The sequence below is a fragment of the Vidua chalybeata genome, chromosome 2 (assembly GCF_026979565.1).
Source record: "Vidua chalybeata isolate OUT-0048 chromosome 2, bVidCha1 merged haplotype, whole genome shotgun sequence".
Taxonomy (NCBI): domain Eukaryota; kingdom Metazoa; phylum Chordata; class Aves; order Passeriformes; family Viduidae; genus Vidua; species Vidua chalybeata.
Genome location: NC_071531.1, coordinates 74,340,021 through 74,353,685, shown reverse-complemented (window position 1 = coordinate 74,353,685; position 13,665 = coordinate 74,340,021). Strand labels below are relative to the sequence as shown.

The 13,665-nt window shown below is 50.8% G+C and overlaps 1 protein-coding gene across 1 annotated transcript; it reads left to right on the top strand.

Moving 5' to 3' along the window:
* Positions 1-4,304: 4,304 nt before the first annotated feature.
* Positions 4,305-8,896, top strand: LOC128784102 (C-type lectin domain family 4 member E-like). The gene is made up of 6 exons (XM_053935401.1): positions 4,305-4,344; positions 5,239-5,340; positions 6,712-6,804; positions 7,129-7,280; positions 7,493-7,620; positions 8,316-8,896. The coding sequence occupies exons 1-6, from the start codon at positions 4,305-4,307 to the stop codon at positions 8,461-8,463; spliced, it is 663 nt and encodes a 220-aa protein (XP_053791376.1). The 3' UTR covers positions 8,464-8,896.
* The last annotated feature ends 4,769 nt before the right edge of the window (positions 8,897-13,665 follow it).

The window sequence follows — 13,665 nt, the reverse complement described above, 5'->3', positions numbered from 1 at the left end:
GGGGGTCAAGCTCATCCTTGCGAAGCAGCATTTTAACCACTTCCCTCAGAGTTTATTTGCATGGTGACTTTCTTCTCCACTGTGTATTTGCATGCATCTGCCTTTCAGGGATGTATTCTTCCCTGGTTTTGAGTTAAGTTTTCTAGTTCCCAAATCACTTGTCCTCCCAGCTTGTCTCCTGGCATCTTGGCTTGTCCCTTCTCAAGTTTTTATGGCAATTTCTGCTCTTTGACTTGTTGTTACCTTTTCCTCCCCAGAGGGCTCTGTCTTTGCATTAGTGGAATGAAATAGTCCATGCTTTGCCTCCTTCTGAACACAGCCTGAAAAACAGGATAGGGAGCAAAAGAAAAGCAGTGGTGCTCCTCCTCAGTGATCTGACTGTATCCTCTCACTTCATAGAATGCCTCTCCATCTTCCTTGAGAGTTCTTCCTGCACAGGAGTCCTGGGGTGAGACTTTCTTCCTGAAACATGCAGGAGATGAGCCCTCATGGAGCCAGCTCCTGCCTGGCCTACCAGGCTGTCATTTCAAGAATGAGAAGCAGTGACAGCACATCCTCCTGGCCCTGCAAGTGAGGGCCTCTCCATCTGCAGCCTAGAAGCCATGCTCTGCAGTGCACAGATTCTCCCAACACCAGCCTGGGGTGCTGGGCTTGGGTCTGCCCAGAGGGGACCTCCTTATCCAGGGTCTTTAGCACCATTCCCACGTGTTTCTGGCTTTTGCCATGCAGGATCCCCCTTAGGCCTCCCTTCTGCCATAACTCTTAGCACACAAGCAGGACAGGGAGCACATTTCCTCTCTTCCCTCCTCCACACAAGAGCCAGCCCAGCACAGGAGGGTCAGGCCTGCTGTGGTGCAGTCAGCTGAAGGTGCACAGTCCCTGAAGGACAGAGCTGACCAGCAGGTTCCTCTGCTGGGTGTCCACTCCTGGGGTCAGCCTGCGGTGAGCAGCAGCCCCTGCCAGTCTGGACATGGCCCCTTCCCATTGGCTGTAGGAAGAAGGTAGGATTCCATTCATCATGGACTGATGCCCATGAGAAGAGGGTAGGAGGAGAACAAGGGTGAGTCATCCTGGGAATTTGGGATGAATCAGGATCTGGAAGAGTCTGTCTCCATGTCCCTCTGAGCCCTGAGAGCCCAGGTCCTGGAGCTCATCCCTCCCTGCAAGAGCTGATGAGGCCATGTTGGGGGGGTAACACTTCTCTGCTTTGGAAGCCCTGGGGAGCTGACTAAAATGGAAGGTGGAGCCTGTATTGTAATTCTCCAGAAGGCAGCAGGAGAGCAGGGCTGGAACAATCTCCCACAGCAATGAGAGCCATTGTCTCCAAATATCTGAAGCTGAAGCATAAAATGCCTGATGAAGGAAACCTCATCCTGAGAACAACAGGAAGGCCAGCAGTTACACACAGAGGGTTTTTGAAATGGGTATGAATGCTGCAGCCTGCGTCCCTACCTGGCTGAGAGGGAATATTGTGTGGAAGACAGATAGTCAGGCAGTTGGTACCATCCCTCCCTCCTCTGGTCTGAACACTTCAAACTCAGTCTCTCTTCATGTGAAGGAGGTCCATCTCAAAGATGCTCCATTTGCCTTGTCGAGGCCTAGGAACCTTCTCTCCTGCCTGGTAAAGATTGGCTTTGCAATGAGATTGGCTATTTCCTGTCAGTTACTCAGACACGTGGTCAGTGATATGGTCAGCTGCCTGAGGTACAACCTGCAGAGAACAATCAGTGTTGTCCCCATGCCGTTGGGGACTCTCCAGAGAAAAGGCCATATTCCCTCTCTGTCTTGGGCACGTTCACCCTGTGTCCTGCTATTGCTGCTCCCGTGAGACTAGAGGTGCTGCACAATGGGCTGGAGAGGCTCTGTAAGTTGTTGCTCCCACATATTGGCTGAAGATGTCTTGGAAAGCAAGGACACAGGCTCCCAAAGGGTGGGGATCAGTGCAGAAGCACATCATCAAAGTGTGAGTCTTCCCAAGGGAGTCTTGCAAACAAATGCTCAAATTGGCCAGTGTTTGCCATCCTGAAGCCTCTGGCTGTGATCCTGGCTTTTGCTTTTTGCCTTCTCACATGATCCTGGCATCCCAAGATCTCAGACTTACTGCAGATAAGCTGACACCCAACCTCTACTTCCCCAACAGTTCTGCCTCACTGGGGAGCATGAGAGCCAGCAGAGCCCATCTCATCCTTGGGTCCTCCATAACCTCTCTCAGAAAGATCCATGATAATGAACCCCCAGTGTCCTCCTGGATTTATTTCATTTTTCATGCTAAAACAAAGCTCAGAAAGTGCAGCACAAGTTGCAGAGCCTGACAGCTGCCTCTGTGAGCTGCCCTCACACACTGCTGGGGCTCAGGGCTCTGGGGCTGGTTTTCAGGCTGTGAGAAGGCAAAGCACAGTTGCAGCAGCTTTCTCTGGGATTAATTCTCTCTTCCTATGTTGTCCCTGCTGCTAGCACTTCTGCTGTGTTTTCTGCCTTTTGCTTTGTTAGTATTTCCTTCCAGGCTACTTGCCAGTATGTCATTGTTGCAGATAAGTCTTTCCCTTCAAGTCATTTGGAATTCCAGAAAACTGGATAGCAGGACTGCTCAGGGGATTCAGGTTGATGGAGAGACTGCCATCAACCACTGAGAAAGAGAAAATGTCCTTCACCAAGTTCTTTTCTGAACAGGAGCACACTTGCTGTTCTTTGTACTTGGAATTCTCTCTCGCCTTACCCATCCGACTTCATGCTGCTCAGATGGCCTGGACAACAGTAAGTGATAAAAATAGGAGTATGACTGCAAAGAGCTGTGTGAATTCAATAGCTGCCACTATTTGAGGGGTCATTTTACTCAAACCACTGCTGTGAAAGAAGAACATGACCACCAGCTTGACAGTAACCAGGGCAATAGGGAAAGGTTCCTGAGGCAGAGAAGAAACAGTCTGTAAACAGATTTTAGATGAAGCAAGAACAGTTTAAGAGAGAGGGGAGAGGGAAGTGGGAAGGATGTGGCCATCGAGCTCAAGGTACTCTGCAACTTGGCCGCCTCTGTCTTTAAGAAGCTCTCTGGCAGCTGAGTGCTGTGGTGACCTCAATCGGTGCAGCTGGCACAGACCCACAGTTCTGCAGGGTGACAACGTGACCCTGTGCTTTCACCTGTGGTTCACAGGCTGCTGGAAGAGGTGTGGATACTCACGAACCCTACATCTCCAGTGGGAAGTGTGTGGGACCAGGGGAACCCCTGCTTCCACAAAGGGGATGTGTTCTTGCAGCTGCACTTCCTGGGCGGCTGATGGGAGACTGGAGGGTGCACAAGTCTTGTTAATGTGGTTCCATGTGGTGTGAGAGCTTGTGAACATTGGTTACATAAAGATGGTTAGAAATGTAGGCTCTGATCCTGCCTGCAACCTGTTGTAAACAAGATAACAGAATCAGAGGATGTCTTCTACAGAGAGCTCAGGCTTGTCCTCACTTGTAAGCAGTTCCGTGCCCTGATCTTCTGATGCTTCAGCTGAAATGCCTGAGCTATTGCTATGAGCTCTCCTATTCCTGTGTCTCTGCACCCATGAATCCCTCTCCACAGGGAGAAACCAGCTGATGGAACATCTCAGTCAGTTCCATATATGTCCTGCAGCTTTTGCAGTCACAACCAAGTGAGACTTCATGATCTGTCATGCACATGGACTCTGGCACTGCCTAGCGATCCTTCTGCCCCACAATGCCAGGTCATATTGAACCCCTTTGCTCAAAGCCCCAGCCTCCCTTCCAATGGAATTAGCTCAAAACAGTGTTGGCAAGTTCTTTGTTGTGCTCAGGATGCACATGGACACTGCTGAGACTCAGTCACAGATATGCTTTCCTCTCATTTTTGGCTCCCATCTGCAGTGCTCAGTGGGATTAGCCCTTTGCTAGCAAATGCCAAATATATCTGCCTGTGCATGTATTTCCACACACATGGACCCTCAGCAGGAGAGAGCAGGCACCAGAGAGGGAAGGCCATGTATGACCTGAGAAACTGCCTGAGGCTGAGCAAAGGGAGATTGTGTGAGCTGCAGAGATGCTCCTCTTTATTTGTTTTCCCTTCTCTTGGTCAAATTCTGGGTTGCAGTGAGTATTGTGTGAAATGTCCTGCCACGGCAATGATGGAAGTTCCTCAATTCCCATGTGCTGTGGGGTACACCCAGGGTATGGCTTTTAGAGGCCACCAGATTAAAACCTATGAAGGCTCCTCACCAGTGTGGGAGGTGGCCTGTGCAGGAGGAAGGCTCTTTTGGCCACACTGGTAACAAAGACCCTTGGAGAAGTGTGATCCTCTTGTAGAGATGATGAATGGCCAAGGGAGAATGAGTCCTGGAAGTGCAGGTAACCCCCATATTTTCCTTCCTTTCTGTCCTCCTGTCAAAGGAGTTGGGGGAAAGACAGAGCTGGGATGGATCCGGGGCATGGGGCGGTGGCTGGATTTCCTACCAGGAGATGGGGCTTAGGGCAAGAGCAAAGTAACGGATGGGGGAAGTGGGCAGTGCCCAGGCTGGCAGAATGACCTTTTCCTAGAGCCAGGGGAAATGGAAGTCCAGGCAGAGCATGCTCTGCTATTCCCTTCAGTGATGTGTCTGTAAACAATGGGGCTGAAGGGTGCTATCCTTCTGTGATTGCCCTGCTAAAGCTCTCTGCATCCTGCTGAGCACAAGTCCCTGCTCCCATCTCTGGTGTCTCCAAGGACAACCAGCCAGGGCTCTCCCAAGTGCCTCTTCGCCATGTGGAAACAATCCCTCTGTGTGTCTGGCTGTGCACACCCTGAGCTGGGCAGTCACTCCTTTGGGGGATTGTGCCAATGCAGAAAGGGGCTCACGGTACAGAGGCAAAATCCAGGTAGTGAGAGAAAGAAGCTCTAAAGAGAGAGGAAGAGGAGGGAGATGCAGAAAGACTGTTCAGTGACTGACAGGGTAATGGAAGGCAACAAGGAAGATGTGTTGAGGAGAAAGGAGTCTGACAGGACAAAGGGGGAGTGAGGTTTGGGCAGAATACAGGCACATCTTGTGATAAACAAGGAAATAAAAAAACAGCCTCATGGCAGCCCCTGTGCTACTGTACTCTGTGAGTCTGAGCCTCTGGTAGGGACAGCCTGCAGGACCTGCTTCCAGCACCTGTGGGGCTCTCCAGTCCCCGGCAGTAAGTTGTTGGGGAACAGAGCCCCCTGGATTATCCTGCTCCTAACTCTGGCCTGGGGCATGCTCACTCTTGCTTTGTGTTTTTCAGCCCCCACAGAAGAGAGAAGCTGCTCCTGGCTGAACATCTGGGTCTTCCTAATTTTTGCCCTTTTAATCAAAGCTGCCTTTGTGTCCTTGTGCCTCTACCTTGGTGAGTTCCAGGTGTATTATTCCCTCAGGATGAAGGGCTCAGGTGACTTCCTTTGGTCAGGTGGAAAACCCATATCCTAGACCCTCTGCCAGCAGGAAAATGCCCTTCACCAAAACACAGGTCAGAGGTCCCTTCTCATGCAGCCTGGCTCTTTGTGAGAACATATCTGAAGCTTTTCATCCACCATTTGAATCTCTGGCCATAAGACAGACCTCGTATCCAAGAGATCTGGCTGTGTAATGAACTGCCTGTGGAGGCAGCAAGGCTGTCAGAGCAGTTTGCTCTAAGTCTCTCTCAGTCTGCATGAGCTGGGGGCTTGGACAGCTCTTCTCTGATGGAAGTGTTTCCAGAGGACTGTGAGCCAATGATTTCCTATCCTGCTTTCCCAGGAAGGCTAAGGCAGTACCAGTGTCTCTCAGCCAAGAGAAGTTTCATGGCTAACTGAGGAATACACTGACCCTTTTTGATCCCTACAGGGATGAACAGCTCCACAGCAGGTCAAAGCCCTCAGCTGAACAAAACTAAAAGTCAACTTTCTTCTCATCCTTTATCTTTGTGTAGGGATAAGGACACCTTTATTGGCAATGGGGGTGGTCAGCCAGGCATTGCCCTTGCCCATCGCCTCTGAGCCTTCTTCCATTACAGCAATTCACTAATCAGGCACTGGAGCCACTAGGATTGTTCTGCTCATAAGTAAAAACACTTCTAAATTAAATGACTGATGATGAATCTGGATTGTTAAGCATCAGGATCCAGGCATCTGGATTGTTCAGCACACCCTGATCAGCTCCTAATCCATCCTCCTGTGTGTTTGAGTTACTAGTAAGTCCTTGGGATTGTGGCTGTGGCCTGTCACCAAGAGTGCATTATTCCCCACAAACTGGAGCTAGTAAGTCCTAGGGATTTATGCTGCACCTTGGTTTCAGCAGCTCCAGCTGTCAGTGGTTCCCTTCACCTGGACTGGGTGTTGCTGATGGAACAGGCCCAGCTGGAGGTAACTCCTCCAAATGCCTGTTGATGTGTAGCTGAGGAAGAGACAAAGTGTGAGAATGAGAGGCTGCTTTGTAGACTGGCAGCTGGGCTGTGGGTATGTGCATGGCAGAGTGGCTGTGGTTGGGAGGGATCACTCCTGCCCTGTGTGTGGCATGTCCCCAGTGGGATGTGCTTCCAGGGGTCCCTCTGCTGTCTGACTTGGAAGACGGTCCCTTTCTGGCTGGGAAGGCAGCTGTGCCACTGGTGTGGGCCAGGAGAGGTGACAGCTGGGACAATGCTTGCTGGGGAAATGGTGGAAGGAGAGTCAAGGGGCCAGAGATGCTGGGTGAGGAGCTGGGAGGAAGGGGTAATCCTGCTGCCTTTCCTCTCCCTCTGCAGTGGTTCCCTTCAGCCACAGCAGTGACCAGCCCTCGGCCCTGCAGCAGCAGTTCTCGGAGTGGGAGTGCGACTCAGCGCTGCCACAAGGCACAGGTCAGTACTCACAGTGTCCCCTCTTCCCTGGGGCTAAGGGCCTCAAGGAGGCTGTACCAGGGCAAGTCAAACCACATCCCCAGGAGAACTTTGGAGACACCTGAGATCCCCTTACAAGGATTGCCACGGCTTTGGATACACAAACCTCACTGGTCATAGTCAAAAGCAATGGGGAGAAATGTCTGTACTATCCCTGTGTTTTCAAGCACTTTCTGTCAGGAAATGTCACTGAGGAGGACATGAGCACTGTCCCTGGAAAATCTGGATCTCTGCAATCACCCTCTCTTGTTAGTAGCCTTCATCTCTCTGCCTCTCCCTGCACAGAGAGAGGCTGGACGTGCTGCCCAAAGGGCTGGAGAAGGTTTCAAGGAAGCTGCTATTTCCTGTCCCCTGACACGATGTCATGGTCTGAGAGTGCACAGAACTGCACTGGGATGGGCTCCCAGCTGGTGGTGATCAACAGCAAGGCAGAGCAGGTAAGTGCACAGGGCTGAGAGAGGGACCCAGCAGGCAGAGACACAGTGCTGGCCCTGGAGGGGACTCAGAGCCCCTGAGTGTCCTGCAGGGGAGGGGGAAGGTCCTGTCTGCACCTCTGCAGCACCAGCCCCAGCCCACAGGGACTCCTGATGCCTCTCTGTGCTCAGTCCTGCCCCTCATGGACATTGCACTCTCTCTCTCTGATTGCCAGGAATTCCTGTCTGTGCAGATAAGACAATCTAAAGAACCTAAACCAGACAATTTCTACATTGGTCTGTTTTTGGAGAAGGTGGGCCAGTGGCAGTGGGTGGACAAGACTCCATATAATGGGACACCAATGTGAGTATCTCTGGGAGAAGAGTGTTTGGTGTGACTGCTGGTAGGGAAAGAAAGTAGGAGAGATGTGAGAGGTTCAGCTGGTGCATGAGAGGGAGTTATGACCCCTCTGCCTTGTGAGAGATCAAAGATAGAGCAGGAGAGGGCTGTGTAGGACACCAGGTTCACATGGCCCCATCTGTGCTGAATTAACTACCTGAGAGATGGAAGTCAATGCTATAGGCATGGAAAGAACTAAAACTTGCTGGCAGCAAGAGCCCTTCAAAACCCTGATGACCAGCGTGGCCTGACCTCTATTCACTGCACCTGTATGTACAAAATGGCCTGTGCTGAAATGAATGGAAAGAGATGGGACACAGGGAGAGAGCACCAAGGCTGTCCCTGATGTGCCTTCTTCTGGAGAACACACTTGCCCTGGAGGCCAACACTGGCCTCTGCTGGGAGTGAGGTGCGTGGGGTGAGTGGTGGTGATCAGTTCCCCCCAGCAGGATGGAGCAGGGCCCTGTTGTGCTGGAAGGCTGTAGGAAGGAGGCAGGTTTCCATGTGTCACTGGTGCCCGTGGGATATGGAGTGGGAGGAAGAGCACTTCTGTTCATGAATCAGCATTGGGAATGTCTGTCTCTTGTTTTCAAGTCTTGCATCCCATTGTGGCCTTTTCCAGTGGACACTGGGGAGTAACAAGCCTGTCTCTGTCCCAGGTTCTGGCGCAAAGGAGAACCAAATAATTTCACTGGTGAAAATTGCGCTGTAATGCATGTGCCTACACAACCTCCTAACAACTGGAATGACGTCAGTTCAAGTTTGGAGAATCATCGAATTTGTGAAGTTGCAGCAGTAATTGTGTGATGGAAATATCCCTGTCCTGAGTAAAGCTGGGAGCTGAGCAGGGAGCTGGGAACATTGCTGGGAGGGGTCAGGAGCTCTGGCACATCTTCACTGTGTGGGGTAGGACCATGTGTGTGGAAGTGCAATGAGCTTTGTCCAGCATCCCCAGTGCATGTGGTGGCTCAGAGAACACAGGGAGGCTCAGGCTCTTTGAAGCAGGTCCTGTGTTCTTGTGTCCTCTTCTCTCTGAATGGGTCCAGCAGCCTCTGGCAGAAAAGAGATGGACTTCTCTAGGAGGAAGGCACAGGAATGGAAGGCAGTTATCCAGAGATTCAATGTCCTTTGCCTCCTTGAGCAGAGCTGTTTGCTTTTTGTTGAGTCACACGCAAAATGTTCTCTAGCTGTACTGGTTTTGCTGAACAAATTCTGAAATCTTAGACCAGAGAAAATACAATATCACATTAACGAAAAAAGGTCCTGGGTTCTGTGTGCATATCTCTCTTTCCTTTTCCATCTCTAAGCTGTGGGGATATAATCTGCAAATCATGGAATAATTTGGGTTAAAAGGGACTTTAGAGGGTATTCTAGTTTCAAGGCCCCTAGGTCAAGGGCAGGGACACCTTCTGCTAGACCAGGTTGCTCATATCCCCATCCAGCCAGGTGTCTTGAACATATTAGAGGTGGGACATGTCTCCTGTGGGCAACTGGTTCCAGTGCCTCACCACCTCACCTTCCTAAATATTAGGAAGGAAGCACTGTTCCTCCCTAGTATTTAATCAGAACCTGCCCTATGTCAGTCTAAAGCCATTTCCCTTTGTCCTATCACAACATTCTTGTGTACAAAGTCCCTCTCAGCAAGGCTATTTCCACTGCTGTAGCATTGACACTTGTAGGAATTTGACTTCATTCCATGGGATGCAGTTAATAACACAAGCAGATGTGAAGAAGTGTCACAGGCAGCTGTGAGAAAACAGTTGTCACCAGAGACCTGTGGTGGTACCAGGGAACTGGAGAAGTGCTGTGCTGCAAATATCCTCCCTTCCCTTTCCTGGTGTCCCAGTCCTCTCCAGCTTCCCAGTGCAGATGTGTATCTCATGCAGAACGAAATCCTTCTCTGATGCCATTTGAGGTAATGTCCCTTGGTGTCCTGTGCTGGGAACATGACCACCATGCTCTTCAGGGCCTCTTTAGGGCTGAGATGCTTCTCCCCTCTTCCATTGCTTTCTTCCCAATTCCAAGCCTTACCTTTCCTCACAACTCCTACTTAACCTATTTCTTTACACCATTTTTGTCTCTTTGCCTCAGCCTACTCTCATTCCCTGCTGGCTCTGCCTAAGCCCAGTTCTCTGCCTGTGAGCACAATACAACTTTCTTCAGTCCCCCTAAGTCCCACATCTAGACCCAGAGTCAATGTGCCTCCCCTGGTGACCCACTGCCAGACAGGTCTTCTGGTTTGGGGACTTTTATGGGGGTCAAGCTCATCCTTGCGAAGCAGCATTTTAACCACTTCCCTCAGAGTTTATTTGCATGGTGACTTTCTTCTCCACTGTGTATTTGCATGCATCTGCCTTTCAGGGATGTATTCTTCCCTGGTTTTGAGTTAAGTTTTCTAGTTCCCAAATCACTTGTCCTCCCAGCTTGTCTCCTGGCATCTTGGCTTGTCCCTTCTCAAGTTTTTATGGCAATTTCTGCTCTTTGACTTGTTGTTACCTTTTCCTCCCCAGAGGGCTCTGTCTTTGCATTAGTGGAATGAAATAGTCCATGCTTTGCCTCCTTCTGAACACAGCCTGAAAAACAGGATAGGGAGCAAAAGAAAAGCAGTGGTGCTCCTCCTCAGTGATCTGACTGTATCCTCTCACTTCATAGAATGCCTCTCCATCTTCCTTGAGAGTTCTTCCTGCACAGGAGTCCTGGGGTGAGACTTTCTTCCTGAAACATGCAGGAGATGAGCCCTCATGGAGCCAGCTCCTGCCTGGCCTACCAGGCTGTCATTTCAAGAATGAGAAGCAGTGACAGCACATCCTCCTGGCCCTGCAAGTGAGGGCCTCTCCATCTGCAGCCTAGAAGCCATGCTCTGCAGTGCACAGATTCTCCCAACACCAGCCTGGGGTGCTGGGCTTGGGTCTGCCCAGAGGGGACCTCCTTATCCAGGGTCTTTAGCACCATTCCCACGTGTTTCTGGCTTTTGCCATGCAGGATCCCCCTTAGGCCTCCCTTCTGCCATAACTCTTAGCACACAAGCAGGACAGGGAGCACATTTCCTCTCTTCCCTCCTCCACACAAGAGCCAGCCCAGCACAGGAGGGTCAGGCCTGCTGTGGTGCAGTCAGCTGAAGGTGCACAGTCCCTGAAGGACAGAGCTGACCAGCAGGTTCCTCTGCTGGGTGTCCACTCCTGGGGTCAGCCTGCGGTGAGCAGCAGCCCCTGCCAGTCTGGACATGGCCCCTTCCCATTGGCTGTAGGAAGAAGGTAGGATTCCATTCATCATGGACTGATGCCCATGAGAAGAGGGTAGGAGGAGAACAAGGGTGAGTCATCCTGGGAATTTGGGATGAATCAGGATCTGGAAGAGTCTGTCTCCATGTCCCTCTGAGCCCTGAGAGCCCAGGTCCTGGAGCTCATCCCTCCCTGCAAGAGCTGATGAGGCCATGTTGGGGGGGTAACACTTCTCTGCTTTGGAAGCCCTGGGGAGCTGACTAAAATGGAAGGTGGAGCCTGTATTGTAATTCTCCAGAAGGCAGCAGGAGAGCAGGGCTGGAACAATCTCCCACAGCAATGAGAGCCATTGTCTCCAAATATCTGAAGCTGAAGCATAAAATGCCTGATGAAGGAAACCTCATCCTGAGAACAACAGGAAGGCCAGCAGTTACACACAGAGGGTTTTTGAAATGGGTATGAATGCTGCAGCCTGCGTCCCTACCTGGCTGAGAGGGAATATTGTGTGGAAGACAGATAGTCAGGCAGTTGGTACCATCCCTCCCTCCTCTGGTCTGAACACTTCAAACTCAGTCTCTCTTCATGTGAAGGAGGTCCATCTCAAAGATGCTCCATTTGCCTTGTCGAGGCCTAGGAACCTTCTCTCCTGCCTGGTAAAGATTGGCTTTGCAATGAGATTGGCTATTTCCTGTCAGTTACTCAGACACGTGGTCAGTGATATGGTCAGCTGCCTGAGGTACAACCTGCAGAGAACAATCAGTGTTGTCCCCATGCCGTTGGGGACTCTCCAGAGAAAAGGCCATATTCCCTCTCTGTCTTGGGCACGTTCACCCTGTGTCCTGCTATTGCTGCTCCCGTGAGACTAGAGGTGCTGCACAATGGGCTGGAGAGGCTCTGTAAGTTGTTGCTCCCACATATTGGCTGAAGATGTCTTGGAAAGCAAGGACACAGGCTCCCAAAGGGTGGGGATCAGTGCAGAAGCACATCATCAAAGTGTGAGTCTTCCCAAGGGAGTCTTGCAAACAAATGCTCAAATTGGCCAGTGTTTGCCATCCTGAAGCCTCTGGCTGTGATCCTGGCTTTTGCTTTTTGCCTTCTCACATGATCCTGGCATCCCAAGATCTCAGACTTACTGCAGATAAGCTGACACCCAACCTCTACTTCCCCAACAGTTCTGCCTCACTGGGGAGCATGAGAGCCAGCAGAGCCCATCTCATCCTTGGGTCCTCCATAACCTCTCTCAGAAAGATCCATGATAATGAACCCCCAGTGTCCTCCTGGATTTATTTCATTTTTCATGCTAAAACAAAGCTCAGAAAGTGCAGCACAAGTTGCAGAGCCTGACAGCTGCCTCTGTGAGCTGCCCTCACACACTGCTGGGGCTCAGGGCTCTGGGGCTGGTTTTCAGGCTGTGAGAAGGCAAAGCACAGTTGCAGCAGCTTTCTCTGGGATTAATTCTCTCTTCCTATGTTGTCCCTGCTGCTAGCACTTCTGCTGTGTTTTCTGCCTTTTGCTTTGTTAGTATTTCCTTCCAGGCTACTTGCCAGTATGTCATTGTTGCAGATAAGTCTTTCCCTTCAAGTCATTTGGAATTCCAGAAAACTGGATAGCAGGACTGCTCAGGGGATTCAGGTTGATGGAGAGACTGCCATCAACCACTGAGAAAGAGAAAATGTCCTTCACCAAGTTCTTTTCTGAACAGGAGCACACTTGCTGTTCTTTGTACTTGGAATTCTCTCTCGCCTTACCCATCCGACTTCATGCTGCTCAGATGGCCTGGACAACAGTAAGTGATAAAAATAGGAGTATGACTGCAAAGAGCTGTGTGAATTCAATAGCTGCCACTATTTGAGGGGTCATTTTACTCAAACCACTGCTGTGAAAGAAGAACATGACCACCAGCTTGACAGTAACCAGGGCAATAGGGAAAGGTTCCTGAGGCAGAGAAGAAACAGTCTGTAAACAGATTTTAGATGAAGCAAGAACAGTTTAAGAGAGAGGGGAGAGGGAAGTGGGAAGGATGTGGCCATCGAGCTCAAGGTACTCTGCAACTTGGCCGCCTCTGTCTTTAAGAAGCTCTCTGGCAGCTGAGTGCTGTGGTGACCTCAATCGGTGCAGCTGGCACAGACCCACAGTTCTGCAGGGTGACAACGTGACCCTGTGCTTTCACCTGTGGTTCACAGGCTGCTGGAAGAGGTGTGGATACTCACGAACCCTACATCTCCAGTGGGAAGTGTGTGGGACCAGGGGAACCCCTGCTTCCACAAAGGGGATGTGTTCTTGCAGCTGCACTTCCTGGGCGGCTGATGGGAGACTGGAGGGTGCACAAGTCTTGTTAATGTGGTTCCATGTGGTGTGAGAGCTTGTGAACATTGGTTACATAAAGATGGTTAGAAATGTAGGCTCTGATCCTGCCTGCAACCTGTTGTAAACAAGATAACAGAATCAGAGGATGTCTTCTACAGAGAGCTCAGGCTTGTCCTCACTTGTAAGCAGTTCCGTGCCCTGATCTTCTGATGCTTCAGCTGAAATTCCTGAACTATTGCTATGAGCTCTCCTATTCCTGTGTCTCTGCACCCATGAATCCCTCTCCACAGGGAGAAACCAGCTGATGGAACATCTCAGTCAGTTCCATATATGTCCTGCAGCTTTTGCAGTCACAACCAAGTGAGACTTCATGATCTGTCATGCACATGGACTCTGGCACTGCCTAGCGATCCTTCTGCCCCACAATGCCAGGTCATATTGAACCCCTTTGCTCAAAGCCCCAGCCTCCCTTCCAATGGAA